The 19882-nt window shown below is 38.5% G+C and overlaps 1 protein-coding gene across 6 annotated transcripts in view; it reads left to right on the top strand.

Moving 5' to 3' along the window:
* The window catches only part of PTPRZ1 (protein tyrosine phosphatase receptor type Z1), a 188144-nt gene that overhangs the window by 122247 nt on the left and 46015 nt on the right, over positions 1-19882 (top strand). For 4 of the 6 annotated variants that reach the window (XM_089779119.1, XM_089779120.1, XM_014573369.4 and 1 more), the window contains exons 10-12: positions 1131-1257; positions 7899-7942; positions 11677-15235. In XM_089779119.1, the coding sequence (XP_089635245.1) occupies positions 1131-1257; positions 7899-7942; positions 11677-15235 (3730 nt within the window). The remainder of the gene's footprint in view (positions 1-1130; positions 1258-7898; positions 7943-11676; positions 15236-19882) is intronic. The other 2 variants (XM_014573372.4, XM_089779121.1) reach the window with 2 other exon arrangements.

Here is a 19882-nt window from a genome sequence, read left to right as displayed (position 1 = left end):
TGACCCATCTGTCACTATATTCTAAATATTTATTCTCTGATTTATTAATTTGACGGTTCTTTACTGGCACAGTTACATTTAGCCTCTTCAAAGCTGAACAAGGAATATTAGAATCTAAAACTAATATTCAACATACAAAAATATACTCTCTCCAGTTCTTCTGCCTCCTGCCTCTAGGACATTTCACAAAACTAATTGATTGCAATTTTATGTCTGTTTTTGTGGCTATGAAATGTAATATATTAGAATGTATGTGCGTGTGCATATATATATATACAGTATATATATGAGAATGTTGATATACTATCTAGTTGCTTGCAGTGTTGTTGTAGCTGTGCATGTCCCAGGATATTAGAAGTACGAGGTGGATGAGGTAATATCTTGTATAGTAAATCCTCGCTATTTGCAATGGATACATTCCTGAGACCACTGTGAATGGCAAAATCCACAAATACTGAGGGGCAACAGCTCCTGGCCACCATGTGAGCTTCCTATGGGTTCTTTCTGGCTGCCGTGATGAGTTTCCCATGGCTCCTGAACTCACCACTGCTGCCAGGAGCAGTGGGGAGCTCACCACAGGGGTTGAGAGCCACGTGGATTTCCCCCTGGCTTCCAGCAGTCACAGTGAGCTCCCCATGGTTCCCAGCAGCTTCAATGAGTTCCGCACGACTCCCAGCCCCACTGGTAAGATCCCCATAGCTCCTGACTGCCACAGTGAATGTGTGTGTGGGAGGGAGGGAGGGACCCTGACAGCTGCTACCATCCAGCAACAGTTCCCTCCCTGCTGAGGCTGTATTCCCCTTCCAGGCCAAGAGGATGGGGGGTAATGTGAGGGATGAGAGAGATCCACAAATATGCAAAATCATGAATAGCGACTTCGCAGATCATGAGAGTGTCCTGTATTGGTCCAACCTTTGTTGGTGAAAAATACAAGCTTTTTAAGCTACACAGCTTATAAAAGTTCAAAAAGCTTGTCTCTTTCACCAACAAACATTGGTTCAACAAAAGATACACCCAACTTGTCTCTCATATCAGAAAACACTGTTCTAAGAATAAAATAATTGAATATTTTTTCAAAAAATATGCCAAGGATTCACATTTATGTGAAATAAACATGATTTTTCTTTTAGGGAGCTATTCTAAATAATCTGCTGCCCAATTCAAGTTATGTTCTTCAGATAGTTGCAGTTTGCACTAACGGTCTATATGGAAAATACAGTGAGCAAGTCATTGCTGATATGCCTTTAGATGATCCAGGTAAGTGTTCTTTTGAGCACAGTCATGGTTTTTAGCTAAAAATCTGTATTCTGAGAGATATTTTGCTTGCAAACCAGGTAAAATGCTTGACTATCGACGTTCACTAGAATGGAATTTCAAAATCATTGTGGTTTACTTAAATTTGTTTAATGAGGTGACTTATTTATTCTGTGTCACTTATTTTCTGTTGTGTTCCTGTAAACACGAGCATATTCACATTGATTTTTTTAACTATCAAATACATTGAAACAAGTGCACATTATTTCAAATCATATCAATGATTTTAAACAATAAACGTTTGGAATGCAAAGTCATTGTGAAATTTTCACTGATGCCAGCATCATTCTGCCTCCTAAACTTAATCCATATGATATAAATGTAAAGCAAACATAATAAAGGGGCGGGCATAATTAAAACTATGTATCTCAATTGATTTTGAAATTTTATTACATATGAGTACTTGGAGTTTGATTTCAAGGCATATGTGGTGATGGAATTCCCTTGCTTCTTAATGTTGGATTGCAAAAATCAAAGGGGATAAGAATCAAATCTTGTTGGTTTCAAAGCCAGATTTAACTCCTCTGTCTGCAAGTAAAGTAAAACCAAAATAGATAAGCGTGTCCTTGTATTTCAGTCATTCTTTAAAGTCTTGGGAGATTTAGGGCTTGATCCAATTCCCAAGGTAGTCAGGGGGAATCTTCCATTGACTTTAGTGACTGTTGGATTGGATTCTGTGTGTCTTGATCATAGGATCAGTCTATAATGATCTTTAGCATATTCACAAGCTCCAGTTTTGCTTATCCTATGGACCAGATTGCTGTTGTTTTTAATTCTGGGTTAGAAAGGTAGAATTCTGCCCTCAGTTAGACCTACCTGTACAACTCCAGTAAAGTCAGTGGAGCTATAGAGATGTGACTGAGAGCCCAATTTGGCCCATAATTTTAGGAGACCTGTGCTTTTTTTTTCAACTACTGATGAAGAATATAAATATTTTCATTTTTCTGCTTGTTACCATGGATTGTGCAAATATAATGATCTATGAGCATAAGATAAGAAGTTATTTTATGTTGGGACATTTTTGGTTAAAACTCAAAAGTTTCCCAGGTACATCTAACCTGTCTGACAAAGACAACACATTTAAAAGAATGTGTATCCTAGCTCATCTTATGCTAATATTTGCCAGAGCTTTGAAGTCTATATTTCTCTGAATCTTTGTAGCAGAAACAAGGAGAGGTTCTGTCAAAATAATTGGTTGAGTTTGTATCCTATCTGTAACTCCTTGATATTGGACTTCCTTACTTCTCTCCAGCAGAGTTTAGGGGACTCCATCTGCAGATGCCCACCCAAAGTCTAGATACCTCTACGCATAGCTTGAAAAAATGAGAGCCTCAATTGTGCAAAGAATCCACAAGCACAGACCCTATTCCTGTGCAAAGTCCTATTGAGCGTAAGCAAGGCAGCTCATTTGCAGATACCTTTTATAGGATCAGGGCCTCGATTCTGCAATTGAAGTCAACAGTTCATGCAGTTTCCCCAATTAAGCAATGTTTCACTCAGTACATGGACTTATATTGGTGCAAAACAAACACTATAGCTTTAAACACTCAGACTATGTCTCTACTGCAGGCTTCTTTCTGGAAGAAGCTTTCCGAAGAAGCTTTTCTGGAAGAGTGTGTCCATACAGCAAAAGCGCACCGAAAAAGCAATCTGCTTTTTCGAAAGATAGCATCCACATTGATTAGACTTTACTTTGCATTTAAGCTGTGATTACTATGGACTGAGTGGCCATTGGGGCACCTGTGCTTTTTCCTGGAGGCCTCTTCTTTTAAAAAAAAAGCCCTCTTCCCTGTCTACACATGCCTTTTTTTGAAAGAGCACTTTCAGAAAGAGGCTTCTTCCTCGTAGAAACAGGTTTATCACTGTTGGAAAAAACCCTCCATTCTTTCAACTTTCTTTCGAAGGAATGCAATTGCAGTGTATATGTAAGTGGCCAGAAAAATGGCCATTTTTCCAGAAAAACTCTGCAGTGTAGACATACCCTCAGAAGTTCATAGGATGTTTGAACCCTCTTCTTCTCTCATAAAATTCCGTGATTGTTTTGTCATTAACTTCAGTGGGAACAGGAGTGGGTTCCTTATATTGCACATACTTACTCTAGAAACTAATTTCACCTTCTATTACAGCTATACAACTCACACAGACATTACTTGGAGTTTTGAGTGCATATCTGAGAAGAGAAACTGGTCCATTGTATGTTACATTTACCAACAGAGGGTCAAGGTTTGAGGTTCTTACTCCATTTCTTGAAAGGAAAACTCCTGATGATTTCCTTTTGAGTAAGAAATGAGAAATATGGAGTAAGGAATTCAGAATCTGCTTCATAAGTAGTAATGTAAAAGACATACCCATGCACAATATGAACAATTAATGTTAATATAAGAACTTGATTTTTGCATTTTATTGCATTTGAGCTTTTAAAATAGTACCCTTAAATATGGAGTTACCTTTATCATTTTCCCATTTTTTAAGAAAACATATGAAAAGATTAAAGTGTTCATACAAATATTCACATTCCAAATATAATTCCAGAGCTTTATGTTGTGATCTAGTTATCTTCACCTATGAGGACCTGAAACAAAATTTACTCAAATTTAGTATAACTTTTATGTTCAAGAATTATTCAAAGTATGTCATCCCAATTAGGATGGAATTCACTGAAATGCCATCTGAACAAATTAAAGGTCATGTTAAAAGTTTAAGATGACCTTAAATGATGCAAAAGTCCCTCTTCACTCTTGGACTTCATATTTTTAATATAAGGGCTGTTTTATACTACTGTGCTATTTTTTTTATTTATTCAACGGCTGCTACCATGCTTTTGTTCTTGGTTTTCCATTATGCTATCCACCATATGAGAGACAGATGCTTTAATAGCCTGCCATCACACTTTCAAAACATTTCATTCTATGAACCACCAATAAGGGCTCTGTAGAGTAAAAGATATCCATAGACCAGAGTGAAACCCCTCATTCTTCAGAATATTACATAAGTGGAAATGTCCTGACATGGGCCAAGTCCTATTCCAACTTTATTCCCACTCTGCTGGGTTCTAAGAAATATTCCAATCTATGGATGCTCCAGAAGGGCTCTGCAATCCACTGATAAGCCATGTGCCCTCATGAGAACTAGCATACTGCCTACTAGTCTATTAAGTTTCTGAGAAGAACTGTATCATTTTCTCTTTGGTTTTTTTCCTATATAGTTTTTGTTTAGAACTGTAGAATTTTGACATGTGTATGAAGCTTATGGCTAATCAGAAACGGTTTGGGGTGCTTTATCAATATTTGCTTTTACTGGTTAACATTTTCAAACCCTATTAGGAGATTTAGCTACACAACTATCATTAGAATTAATGGGACTTGCATGGCTAAATGACATAGTCAGTTTTGACAGTATCTCAACTACAATTTATAATCTGATTATTTGCCTTTGGAAGTGATTTCTGAATGGTTATCTAAATGCACACATTTTACTCTTTAGATAACATTTGAATAGTTATGAAAGTTGCAGAAACTTCCTCTATAGCTGGTACTATAGGTGCATAAATGCTTTTAATAACACAGGAAATAAAACTAGATACATATCTTCTCTCTTTTCTTTGTGAGAAAATCAGCTCAAGTTTTTCATAAAAACAATATGATGAGAGATAAATCTCAAACTTTTGTCTCCTACTTGGCAGCTCACACTGGCTGCAGTTCTTTGTAAGGGCTTTTATTATGCAATGTCTTTGTGACTTGCCTTCGTGAGGGATTTTCTTCATAAAGAACAAGAAGGGTATCTGAAATGTTTCACTTTAGGAGGGCTTTTGTGATTCTTGGTGATGAATGTGAAAGAGATAATAGATATTTCATTTAAATGTAACAAAAATAGTTTTACTTGTGTTCTTGAAGTGTCATTGATTATGAATTGTAGTGTAGAATTGAAGGCAATTTACTCTGTGAAAATTATTGTAAATTATGGAACACATTATTATAGGGGTATGTTTTTAGGAGTTGAGCTGAATTTAAATGTAAGGAAATATTTAGCTATCACATTTTCCTTTTGCCCTTATTCTATCATTTCTGCAGGAATCATTGAACTGCAGTATTATTTAAATGTACTTGAAAATTTTATAATATAATTTAACATTCAGACCTTTCCAATAACATCTGAGCTATAGCATAACCAATCTGCAGCTATAAAAAAAATCAGACATACCTTGTTTGTTAACCTACCTTTTATCTCTATAGTTGCATCTATACTGCACTATTATTTTGAGATAAGTAGTGTTATTTCGAAATAACAATGTGAGCGTCTACACAGCCATTCCGTTATTTCAAAATAATTTCAAAATCATGGACGTCTTATTCTGAAATCTGTAAACCTCATTGCACAAGGAATAATGCCTATTCCAAAATAGCTGTTTTGAAATAAGGCATGCATAGACGCTCCACTGCTGCTATTTCGAAATAGCCCCTCCCCAGGGCCATTCTAAGTTATTCTTCCTCAGTGCCTCCTAGGTCTCTAAATTGAGATAGCACATCTCATAGGGAAGTCTTCCTCGGGCTAATTTGGAGGCTTCCCTGCAGTGTAGATGCTCTATTTCAAAATATTTCTATTTTGGAATAACTATTTCGGAATAGGTTATTTTGAAATAAGCGTGCAGTGTAGACGTTGGGAAATGGCACCATACTACTTAATATATATCATTGGTTCAAGAACATACTTTTAAAAGTAGCAAAAACACAATAATTGATTTTCTGGGTAAATAGATTAATTTTGTTATGTTCTAATCTAGAGAGTTTCCATGGGTACATCAAAATGAAATTGTAGTTTCATTCTGGTTGAAACAGAGGATATTGAAACCTTTTACAGCTTTCCTTGTGGAGAATAAAATATGAAGAGGTGTTTTACAAACATTTGTACAATCACTGGATTCGTTTGTCTTCAAGATAAAGTTCAAAAGACAACATAGATACTGCAGAAAACATGAAATCAGAAATAAAGTATTAGTTTTTATTAACCGAAGACAAAATTAATCCTAACAGCAAAAATAATCATATTTCTCTTTAATGAAAGACTGTTTTTAAGAGTCTGTTGACCACATAATGTATGTTACTGGGCTACAGTATTAAGAATTTTGAAATCACTATCTAAAAATTTAAACAGAAACCATTGAGAAGCCAGGGAATATCATCATCTTTCCCCCCCCTAGCCTTCTAGCCTTCAGAAAGTCACAGGTAAGATAACTTTTCTATATTTTGTTAATATTCCAAATATTTAATTCAATAGTTGTTACTTATTAAATGCATTCATGGAGAATTGTGCATTCCATTTTTTACATTCTACAACTTACTGATAAAAATATTTTAGCTTGTTAGTGCAATGGAACCCCAATTAATAACCAAATTGGGTAGTGAGAGAGAGAGCCTGAATCTGTAGCCAGTGTTTAGGACACTTCCATGTGATGTGGAAAACCTAAGTTCAAATCTCTACTCCAATTAATATTTAATTGTTTATTCAAAGTAGAACAGGGAAGGTTTGAGAAATCTGCCTCAGTTAACCAATTGTCTAGGTCACTCATCTACAATGTGGGTTCAAGTCACTATTTCAAATCACAGAGAGCAGGGATTTGAACATGGGTTTCCCAAATAAATGCTTTAAACACTGGGTTTTCTCATTTTCCCTGGTTTTTCATAAGAAAGATCTGAGTTTTGATTGCTAGGGCATGTTCTTTTAATGCCTTCATAGGATCCATTATAGTTTATGCTTGCAAGGCCAAATCATGATCCTTTGAAATAACTGGAATTTTGCCATTGACTTCAGTGGGACCAGGATTGGTTCTGAATGTGAGTTTAGCCTATTGTGTCAAGGATTACTAAATTAAGGAGGCCTCTGACAAAATTTCATAAAATCAACCATACAAATTCTAAGGACAAAATGCAAACTGTCTAATCAATAATGCCATTTTCTAAAAGTCCCCTTGTAGCATTTTTTGCACTGCATTATAGGCCGTAATGACACAGGACCACCGTGACAGTTCCCCAACTCTGTAATGGAAGAGCCACAAGAGGGAAGTTGAAATGGTAGCAAGACAGCCATAACCTTTCCTCCTGGAGCTTGCATAGCCCACCTGTTCACTCTAATCAGTATTGGTCTGGATGCTGTTCCTCCATGCAGAGAGGCAACTGCAACTACACCCCTTCAGACCACCAGAAACACTACAGCTAAATGCCATCCAGTTGTTGAGGCCTATTGTTTCCCTCACTGCTGCTCTTCTGTGAAGCTACTTGGCAGCTTCTGCAAATATCACCTCCAAAATCATCTCAGACCTCGACCTAATAGGTTAATTGGTTAATACAGCCCTGGTTAGAAAATGGTTATAACAGTGTGATGCCCTGTGATTGTAATGCAGCTAAAATATTATTTCTTTCTCTATCTATTTCTTTCTTTATTTGTTTGTTTGTTTATTTGATAATCTTAAATCTTTTGGTCTATCATTTCTAAACTAATCATGAAAATGATACCACTGTGTCTTGCAAAATCAATAGTTCTGTGAGGTTATAACACTGGATAATGCAATGCACATTTTTGTTTCATAGAAACTGACCTCTTTCCTGAACTGAATGAAACCGAAGAATATGAGGTATAGTAAAGTGAAGTCATTTTATACATTCATTTTCACACAAGCATTTCAAATAATATATTACACACTCCACATTAGGATGTAAACAGGTAACTGATTACCTGGTAAGAATCATCCTAACCGAGTGATGCTTACCGGGTACTGGTTAATTGGTTCCTGGGATCAGCCCTGCAAGCGTCAGGAGCTGGCGCTCCCGGTGAAGGGGTAGAGGATGGGCTGGGAGTGGGAGCTAGCCCTTCTGTGTGAGTGGGCTAGGAGCAGTAACCCGCTGCCTATACATGTGGGCATCAGGAGCATAACCTGGACCTTCCTCCTAGATGAGGTGTGGGAGTGGGATCCCACTTAACCAGGTAACAGTAGCCAGGATTTTACATCCTTACTCCACATAAGCGAAGGTGATCAACTCTGATAATTTGCAGAGCTGAATTTAGCATGTACTTATAACCATATCACCCACACTTTGTCAAGTAATGAGCATCTCTTGAGAATTGCTCTCCATTCCAGATGGTTCAGAAGCTTCAAAAAAATACAGTTAAAAATACACCTGGCAAAAGAAATATTTTTTTCCTCACCAAAATGTGGAATTGCCTCCTTTTCTCCAATGACACTTGCCCCTCAGGCAAACCCTGGATGGGCCTATTGGTCAGATTTACAAAGGCATTGGAAGTCATGGGAGTTAAGTGCCTAACTTGCTTAGGCATTTTTGTTCTTTCCACTAGATGCCTATCTGCTGCTTTGTAAATCTGGCCCCTAAATACTAGATGAAATGTTTGCTCCATTGAAGTTAATGACAAAACTTCCATTCATTTCAGTAAGATGGTAATTCCACCCTTTGAACATGATTAATGACATTTTGATGTATTAATCATCATTTATAATAATGTAATCATGTTTTATAAAATGTTAGATTTTTTTTCATAACTTCCTCTGATCTGGCACAGTTATACTTTTGGCATCTAAGGTAGCTGGCATACAAAAAGAGGAATATGAAAGAGTCCCAATACAATTTTTCAGACACTGTAAAATATTTATAGTAATGTGCCAATGGCTTCTATAAAATATGTGTTAGTATTAAATGATCATTCAAAACATCTGTTTTACTGTATCAGAATATGTTCTCATTATTCTCACTGAGGAGCAAATCCTAGTCAATTAAACAGATAGAGAGACTGCCCCTATCTGTCTTTCCATCTCTGTACCTATTCATCCAAACTATCAAATCTATCTAATTACCCATTTGTTTAATCCATGTACCTACATCTATTTAACCCTTTATCTAGGTATTTTTATTTCACTCCCATCACTATGGTATCTGCATTTTAGTTAACTTCAGCTGGGATTTTGTCTGATTTAGGGCTGAAAAAAGACTCCAGGAGTTGACCTTGAGAAAACATACTTTCAGAATCTAATGCAAAATTCTAGCATGCATTTCTGCAGAAATATTTTAGATTGTATTCAATAAATAATTACTAAGATGCTTGCAACAGGAATTTTAGGATGTGGTCTATGAGAAATTGCCCATGAAATGGCATTTAAGTGTCCTAGGGTCATGTTGACTTTGAGCATCTTAAATCTTAACATCCTCGGTAGATTAACTATGAAGTTTAAATAATTTGAAAGCAGTATATGTATATTTTAAAGATCTTCTGATATTTTGGTTGATCCTTGCAATTATCATGTATGGAAGATGACCCAAGGGGAGGCCAAAGACTTGGTGCAAGGAGCAGATATCAACCGACTTTAAAAACACTAATTTGCACAATAACTAGGCATACAATCATAAGCTTTGAACAGAAGATCTAAAAGTCCCTATCTCCGAGTAGGGAAATGACAAGAAAGATCTTCTGTTACATTGCAATGACACTTGAACTGATATTAAAGAATAGTAATGCATATCTTTGAGACATTGTCAACAACATTCTATGGTCAATCATTTTTTATTAATACTGCAATGCTGACAAAATGCAGTGAGAGGTTTTTATCTCTCTTTAAGGGTACGTCTACACAGCAGCGTTATTTTGGAGTAACTGACATTACTTTGAAATAACTGCACATCTGCACTACAAGCCTTTATTTTTAAATAATGTCAATCTGGAGGACTTCTTACTCCAATTTTCGGTAACCCTCATTTCACGAGGAATAAGGGAAGTCAAAGGAAGACTGTTCTTCCTTCGACTTCCTGCTGTGTAGACAGCGCCAAAAGCCGAGTTAAGCTATTTTGATTTAAGTTACACAATTGATGTAGCTGAAGTTGCATAGCTTAATTCAACTTTAGTCCTGCTGTGTAGATGTACCCTTAAGAGTCACAAACAGCAGGAATACAGTGTTTAAGAAGGTAGAGGGATCCGTGGTTCTTTTGTCAGGGTATGTCTACACAGCAGCGTTATTGTGGAATAATTGATGTTATTCCAAAATAACAAAGAGCTCGTCAACAGAGCAAGCCATTATTTTGAAATAATGGCGAGCTAGAGGACTTCTTATCCGAAAAATATGGATAGACCAGAAAAATATGGATAGATCAGAGACATTAAAGAAAAGACTGACATTAAAGAAAAATTAAAAGAGTTAAATATAGAAAAGTAATTTAAGAAGAGTGATGGAAAACATGGCTATGTCTACACAGCAGCATTATTTCAGAATAACTCATGTTATTCTAAAATAACATAGTGCACGTCCACACAGCAAGCCATTATTTTGAGATAATGTTGAGCTGGAGGAGTTCTTACTCTGACTCCTGTAACCCTCATTTCACAAGCAGTGAAGGAAATTGAAGGAAGAGTGTTCTTCCTTTGACTTCCTGCTGTGAAGAAAGCACCAAAAGCTGAATTAAACTGTTTTGACTTCAGCTATGCAATTGATGCACCTGAAGTTGCGTAGTTTAATTCTACTTTTGCCTTACTGTGTTGATGAGCCCTCAGTATCATGGTTTCAAGGAAAAAAATGACATAAATGTTTTGTGGTTTAAACCATTTTATTAAGTTTAATAACCATTTCAAAGGTTACCTGCCATTCTGTCTGTTATAATTTATGGACACAGGCAAATGTATGCAATATGTGTCTTGATTTTTCCTGTTTTATCTGTAAATACAAGTTGGACCTCCCTGGTCTGGCACGGTTGGGACCTGACCGGTCCCAAATGAGAGAATTTGCCGGACCAGGGAAAGTGTCTCTTGCCCCTCCTTCTGGCCCTCTCTACCTTCTCCCCTGATCTGCTGTCACCAGCCCCAGCCCCAGGCTGCCTTTGGCAGCTGGAGTTCTCTGGACCTTGCCTACGCTGCCTCATGCGGCCAGATTTCTCCAGCCCTGCGCTGTCACAGGTGGCCGAGCTTCTCCGGCCCCCAGCCACACATTGCTGCTGGCTGTTGGGGGTTCTACAGCTCCATGATGCAGCAGGCTGCCATGGGCTGAGCTTCCCTGTCCCCCAGCCCCACACTGCCATGGGCCCTCAGGCTTCTATTGTCCTGAGCCGTGCACTGCCGCAGGCACCTAGAATTCCCCAGCCCCCGGTTCCTCACTGCCATGGGCTGCCAGAATTCTTCGATCCCTGACCCAGCACTGCTGTGGGCCTCCCACTGTCCCCTGCCTCAGACTGGCTGTTGGCCCTCCTGCCATTGAGCCCTGGGCTCTCTGTGGTGTTGCCAGACCACGGATGTTGCCGGACCAGAAAGTATCGGTTTTCAGAGGTGCAACCTGTACTCTTAATAAACTTTGGCTGTGTTGTTTTCTTTCCAAAGGAGGAAGTTAAAGAGAAGAAGGCAGAGATAGATGAAGAAATTGTGGTGATTCCTAGCACTGATAGTGCTCTAAACCAAATAAGGAGAAAAGAATTCCAGGTGACTACATCTAGCTATAGTCAAGAGAAAATGGGGACAAAATTTAATGAAGCTAAAACAAACAGATACTTAACAAGAGAGCCAGGATCGCATGGAAAGGATGATGTTTTCAAAGCCATTTTTTACCCAACTTCCAAACCTGCTATTGAAAAATCAGATGAAGAAGATGATGCTTCTTTGAAATCTCAAACTATTATTGGAATCTCCCCACAAGTCACTGACTCCACCAAAGGTATTGATGAAGAATACATTTACATTTCTTCTGGCACTGAACCAACAAGCATGTCCACTACTGGTGGTCATGAGGAAGATATTTTATTGTCAACATTTAAGCATCACCAAGATGGAGACAACTCTTGGGATTCCATTCCTACCACCTCTGCCAAGGAATTTGTCACTGAGGAAACATCCCAGGAAGACATTCTTCATTCAAGAGGCCCAGAAATAAACAAATATGATGTTGATTCACAAGGCTATGTAAAAAATGTTTCAGAAGATGTAGAGCCCTCAGGTAGTGAAGAGTCTGTGGAGAGTACTCCTTCCATTGATGGAAAGTTGTGGTTTCAAAATGCAACAGATTTGGCACCTAAATCTGATGTCCCATCAGATAGTGAGCTGTTATTTCAGACTAGTTATACTGATGCATATGTTGAGGGCTCAAAACCAGCTACGGTGCCCTATTCCAGTGGTCCAGTGATGTCACAAGATACTTCAGATGCGGATATAGAGTTGCTACATTATTCTAATTTTGCTTTCTCCCCTACTGAATTATCACCTCATTCTATCTCTTCAAGCTCTGGAGAATATGGCTCTGCTTCTGTTGCCAGTGAGGTACTCTCTCAGACAACTCAACCAGTATATAATGGTGAGATACCTCTTCAACCTTCCTACAGTAGTGAAGTGTTTCCTCTAGTCACCCCTTTATTGTTTGAAACTCAGATGCTCAACACTACCCCATCTACATCAGGTAGTGATGTGACCTTGCATGCTACACCTGTGTTTCCCAGTGTTGATGTGTCATTTGAACCTACCCTGTCTTCCTATGGTGACGTACCTTTGCTTACATTTTCCTCTGCTTCCTTCAGTAGTAAAATGTTTGACCATCTGTATACAGTTTCTCAAATGTTTCCACAAGTTACTCCAGCTGTTACAAGTGATAAGGTGTCCCTGCATGCTTCTTTGACATTGGCTGAGGGTGATATTTCAATGCAGCCAAGCCTTGCTCAATATTCTGATGTGATGACACATCAGACTACTCATGCTGCTTCAAAGACATTGATATTTGGTCATAATAGAACTCACATGTTTACTCAAGTCGAACCATCCAGCAGTGATTTAAATGTGCATGCCCTGTCTACAATGTCTGAACTTACTTATGCTTTGTCTAGTAATGTGGGCTCCCTCCAAACTTTTACTGTTACTTATGACTCTGCAGAATATGTGCATGATTCTGTTGGCATATTTCATCAGGTTCCCCTATTTAGGAGCTATAACAATGTACTGATGCATAAGCCTTCTTCTGTAATATCACAAGCTGATACTTTGCTGCTGACTACACGCTCTCTATCTAGTGATATGGATTGGTCTGAACCGTACTCTGGTAGTGAGTCCCTTTTGCCTGACACAGATGCTTTGGCCATACTCAAAGTTTCTTCATCTGATTCTGTAGATGAATTTATGTTTGCAACATCTGTGTTAAATGATGTTAATGAGACACTTCATAAAAGTGATATAATATATGGAGATGAGAAAGAACTTCAAATTTCTTCTTTCAGTGAAGTGGCTTCCCATGCTGAAAGTACAGTGATGCCTGAACTTCCTACATCTGATTCTAACAATGATGTAATTAAACAGACTACGTCTTTGCAAGGAACCCCTCTTCCTGTTTCTAGCACAAAGGGAATCCTTCCAGTCTCTCTTGCTTTCCCCTCTACTAAGATTTTTGATTATGATACTAGTAAACTTTCTGAAAATTACTTTTTTGTTCAGCCTGTGCATGTTACATCTCCAGCCTTTGATGACTCTTTGCTTAAACCTATGCTTAGTGCAATCTCAGATCAAGCTGTCTCTCTCCCTGCTTCTAGCAAAATATTGTCTCCTTCAGCACAGCAGTACTTTTATGAGACCTCAGATACATTAAATAAAGAAGCATTACTACAAACCTCCTTTGAATCTTCTGATGATGGCATTTTGCTTAAAACAGCTGCATCTGTGCCTAGTGATCCAATATTGGTTGAACACTCCAGGGTTCATAAGGATAGTTCTACATTTGACCAAATATTCTATCAGATGGCACCAGATTCTGCTACAAATAAAACAATGTTGCATTCTACATCTACACCCTCAGTTGCTGACATGTTCTCGTACACCTCTAGTAAGCCCACAACATCACTTCAAGGTTTAATTGATTCCTTTGGAAGTGAGGAATATGTTTTATCCAGTTTGGTTAACAATGAAGATAATCACCAGGTAGTTCCTTCATTGTACAGTAGTGATGTTTCATTCCAGTCATCCAGTTTAGAAAATACAAATGCCTTTCCCCGCAAAGTAGAGAGCAGAGTGGCTACTCCTGTCTTAACAATTGACATATTGCCAAATATTCCTACTTTTATAAACAGCCATATTTCTTCAAGTGTTTCTCAAAGAAATGAGGTTCCCATTTTTTTCTCAAGTTCTACTATTGCTGATGTTTCTGTTCATGTGCCTGCAGATGTTTCTGATTCTCATATATCTGGTCATCATGATCTTCCTTTACCTGATGTATATATTTCAGACCTGGCTGTTTCTCCCAGCAGTGAGGGCCATAGAACCCTACCTAGGTTGCTGGTTCCCTCTCAAACATCCTCTCAGTTGATCCCCAGTGCCAATTCTGGCACTAATCTGTGGACTCCTGTAATTTATGATGAGTATGATGAGTATGAGGATGGCTTCCCGTGTACTTCCCATAGAGAAACTCAGGAAAATATGGTAGATGAACAGAATATGCAGGTAAACAATATAAAGGATGAGAGTAACCTAATGATGAATTCACATTCTGAGAAGTCTGAAGAAGACAAAAAGATTACAACTGTTGCATCAGACAATCAGATAAGCCATGGCATGGACAGACAAACTTATCCATCAATACCAACATTGGCAGCACTGATACCTAAGAACCGCAATGATCCAACAATATGGGAAAACCACATTCAGACTCTTAGTATCCCATTGCAAAATACATCAGAGTCTAAATCTTGGGCTGTTTTTACAAGTGATGAAGAAAGTGGCTCTGGTCAAGGCACCTCAGATAGCCTTAATGATAATGAGACTTCAACAGATTTCAGTTTTCCTGACCTTAATGAGAGAGACACTGAGGGGGCAATTGAAGCAGGTAACTCAGAATTAACTCCTGGATCATTACAGTCATCAGCACCATCTGTAACTAGTGATCACTCACCAATATTCAACATTTCTGAGGCAGGTTAGTTATGGGTCAGTCTAATGCATAATGTGTAGCTGTGACATTTTTCTGCTACTGAAAATGAAAAAATATCTTAGTACAAATATATATGAGACTAGTGAGAATTGTTACATATATTTCAGTGATGGAAGAACTTAATAGTGCAGTGGGGTTGATTAAGGAAACACTGTGGAACGGGGATCATAAGTGATAAAGCACCTGTGTTGTAAATGCAACTTTTGATTACTAACAACTACAACTGAAATACCTGATAGTATTTAGGTTCAAATTCTGCCCTTGAGTATGTTTGTACAGTCAATGGGAGTTATGTAGCAGATGGCAGAAAAGTGTAACATTTTGCTCTTTAAAGGCTAAGTTGGACTTAGGCCATTTGCACAGGGGTAACTATCACCCTTTCAGAGGAAAGCTTGCTTCAAGATTCTAACGTTCTGTATGAAAGAATCCTAAAATTATGTTTTTATTATGGAAATAGTATTTTGTATTATTTAAGATGAATTTAGCAAGGTAAAAGATGTTTCAACCTAGTTCTGACTGGTTTTAGATTGTAAAAAACTTGTTTTAATTTTTATTGCATCTCTCATTTTTAATTTTCAGTAATTTACAGAAACTTCCTCCTTGACATTCTTACTTCTAAAATCACCACAGGCTTGATTTTGTCATGCTCTTTGTTCAGTTCTACTGAACACGATTTAATTATTTATGGTGTTACATTCTTAGCGTCCAAATAAGAGGCCCTTCCCACCTCCACCCCAGCCTAGCCTGGCCTCCAACTGGTGATGGGGGGGGGGGACAGCCTGAAAATAGCCCTAGACTGAACCAACCACAGCTGAATTGCCTTTTCCCTGGCATTAATCCAGCTGTGGCCGGGGCCGTCAGGCCCCACACCTGTCTCCATATTTGTGCACATAACAAAATTCATTCCAGTCGGGTGGGAAAAAGTTAGCGGGATCATTGTTTAGCATGGGTGGCAGAATAGGACCACACATTTATAAGATCTTGATGAAATTTAAGAAAAGGCTTTACAAAGTTCTGTTGTGAAAAACTTGAAGTGATCCAAAATAAGTTGTATTGCCTGTTTTGTCATATTTGTTGAAATATAATCAGAGCCAACAATATGGGTGCTTATTTAAAAAGTTCAAGATTAATTTGATAAGGTAGAAAATATTGAACTTCAATATTGCAGTTCAACAAATATTGAACTTCCATCACATATTTATAGCCTCTCTAGGGGGCAGTGTCATCCAACTAATGGTATCTGTAACATATACAAAAAACTTAAGTCCTATATTGTAAATATATAGTCAGATAGCTTTATTAGTAACTGGGGGGCATAAAATCATCCCTAGGTAGCCTGCATAGATCAAGATGCTGTAGCATGGATAATCATGAGCCCATTTGGCCCACAGGAATTTTACACATGAGCAAGCAACTGAGGCAGTAAATGTGTTCATAGTTTTGATGCTTCCTTAGGAAAATTATGTAAAACACACATGAAGTAAAATTATTACCTTTAAATGTCAGCAAAAAAGAAAGATAGAATAATTTTAAGCCCGTTTTACACCAGCTAGTAACATGGGGGATGTCTACACTACAATGTTTCAAAATATCTTATTTTGAAATAACACATCTACACACAAAATGCATTTCGAAATAGCATTTTGCTATTTTGAAATAACGCGTCTACACCGAGTGGACTCTGAATCGCATTTAAGGCCGGCTGGAACCAGTTCCAGCAGGGCACCAGGTCAGGACTTACTGCGTGGGGTGGCTATCTGAGGTCTGTGCTTAAAGGGACCCCTCCACCCCCCACCCCCACCCTACCAGAGAGCCAGTTCTCAGGTTTCCCTTCTTGCTTGTCTACTTTGATGAGGGACAGCAAAGCATTTTTTCTCTGCTTGCTCTGGCTGCCTTCACTCGGGACACCACAGCACTCTGCAACATGGAGCCAGAGCTGCCCCTGGACACTCTGGTGTTTCTATTGGATGCATTGCTATGAGCCTGGCTGCACTTTCTGCAGGCTGCCATCTGGGAGGTCCATCGGGGGGCTGTCAGTATCCAGGAGGCCCTGCGGGAGAGCTTTCACCCTGAGGAGCACTAAGAGCCTCCCTGGTCTGCCCCACTGGGGGCTTGTGCCTCATTCCTCCCTCACATCCTTCCACTTACCCCTTCCAACCCCCCTTCCTGATGTCAAATAAAATACACGTATTTTCATGAACACAAATTCTCTTTATTTAACAAAACTGGGGGGAAAGGAATGAAACTCTGGTGAGACTGGGGAAAGGAAGCAGGAGAGGGAAAAGAGAGGGTGGGAGATGGGAGGGGGAAACCTGGGAGGAAGGCGCTGGAAGAGGGAAGCAAGGAGAAGAAGGAGGAGGGGGGTCTCGCTGGACCAACTTGATTGTCATGCAAACCTGATCCTAGGTTCGCATGTTGCCTTTGGTGGCCAGGCTGGCAGCTATCCTGCCACAGACGGCCATGTTCCTCCGTCTAGTGTGGAGATCATGGACATTTGGGGCATCCCCCCCAAACCTGAATAAGATCCATGATCTTCACCCTTGACCAGGAAGGCACCCGCCTTCTCCGGGTCCTGGCAGGCTCCTGGGAACTGGCAGACTGCTCCTGGGGAGAGGTGGAGGGCTGGCTGCCAGTGGCTTGCTGGCTCATGTTTTGGGGCCACTGGGTCAGGGGCAGTGATTGCTGGCTCTGGTCTAACAGGCTTGGAGCTGGCACAGGCACTTTGGCCAGAGTCTACTCCTTTAAAGACTCCGGGAACGGGGGGAGGGAGAGGAATGTTCTTGGTTGAGGCTGGAGTGGCCACCAGGGCACCCTGGGAAGGCTGGAGTCCCCCTATTTCGATATGAGTGTCTACACAGCACTTATTTCAAAATAGCTATTTCAAATTTGGCGTTATTCTTCAAAGAATGAGGTTTACCAAATTCAAAATAAGCATTCCGCTAATAGCGGTTTGGCTGTGTAGATGTTAGGAAAGTTACTTCAAAATAAGGGTTGTTATTTCAAAATAACTTTGCTTTGTAGACATACCCATGGAGATTATCAAACATTATTTGTAGTTTGCTGTAATTAAACTTAAAATGCCTCATTTTCAATTAACCATGAACAGCTTTGAGTCTTGACAGTACTTCAGAAGGATGGCATAACATGTGGCTCATCTAATAACTGAGATTAACAATTTAGTTTATAGTCATCACTCTTATTAAAGAATTGCCTATGCATTGGTCTCTTCCAGCAAATTCTTCCTTCTATAGTCTTTTAATAAAACAGCACTTACATTGGAGTAAATTTCTCAAATGAGCTTCCTGCTGATCAGAAATAACTGCTTAGCTACGTCTTAATATTTATTTTAAAACAATAGCAACAAAAGAATCTTATTTTGATATTTAATATTTGTATTTAAATCTCAAGTATTACAGTGCATTTCTCAGTAGTTACATAAGTCATATGTTTTGTTGAAAATTTTCATGAGTTTAAAAATATTGTTAAATCATATTTTGTTGAATAGTAAATTATTACTATTGTTGTTGTTACTAATTAGTGGTGGTGGTAGCGTGAGATGCATTTATAAAATCTGCATCACGTAAAAATTGCTCCATCAATTAGCAGTCATCTTATCAATCTTTCCTACAGGACAATTAATTGAGAGGAAATTCAAGATGTCATTAATATTTTTAAATAGTTATCGCAGGTTTACTATGAATTTTTAACTGGATTATAATATAAAAGAGGAAAGGATGATGAAGGATTTATGGTTAACTGCCTCACAAATCTGAAAGTGTGTCCAAAATTAAGGAGGAACTCACTTTAGGCAAAAACAAAATTACATAAGACCTGTTCAATGCCCTGTGAATCCAGTGGGAGTTTTCCTATTGACTTCTGTTGTCATTAGTTCACAATGGCTTGTTCCTATACTTTGAAATCAGTAGGAATTATGCCACTTACTGTATTGGGATTCAAATCAGGAAAATGGTGAAGTTAAACATGAAGAGGGCTCTCTGATTTTCCTGTTAATGACTACAGAGAATTGTGCATCTGTGTCACTCCATACATATATTGTAATTATTAATTCTAATGAGTGTTGCTACTGTAGAAGAAAATGGCAAATGTTTTTCTCATATTTTTTTAAAAATTTCCCTCTATAGAGTTAGTGTGAATTTAGATACCATTACAGGATCAAATAGAAGATTTTACAGATTTGTTATGTGGGGATTATGTGTGATTATTTTAGATTCTGGCCCTTAATTATCTGTATTTGCAGAGGTCGCTGCTAAAAATGACAGCTCATAAGCACAAGAAGAACTAAGCTCTAAGAAACTGATATGTGCTGATATTTTAGAAGAGCACTAGTTATGCTGAATATCAAAATAAATATCATAATTGTAAGAAATGATAGATCCCAAATCCTGGTCTAGCTGGAAAAGAGGCAAATGGAACTATAAGGTTAGGCCACTCTTCATGACTTTAGAGCTGTACTGTATTTTGAGACAGAATCCAAATGATAGTTTTCTGCATACCATCCACATGGCCACCAAACTTGGTCCACCTGTAGTCCTGTGTTAGGAGAGTCCCTGATATATCAATTGTGGAGAGAGGAGCAGCTTCCCCCCTGGTTGCCATTTACCCATGAAATGG

Source organism: Pelodiscus sinensis, chromosome 1 (assembly GCF_052426305.1).
Source record: "Pelodiscus sinensis isolate ZL-2025 chromosome 1, ASM5242630v1, whole genome shotgun sequence".
Taxonomy (NCBI): Eukaryota; Metazoa; Chordata; order Testudines; family Trionychidae; genus Pelodiscus; species Pelodiscus sinensis.
Note: the sequence above shows the minus strand (reverse complement) of the source record. Positions and strands in the feature narration are given on the sequence as shown.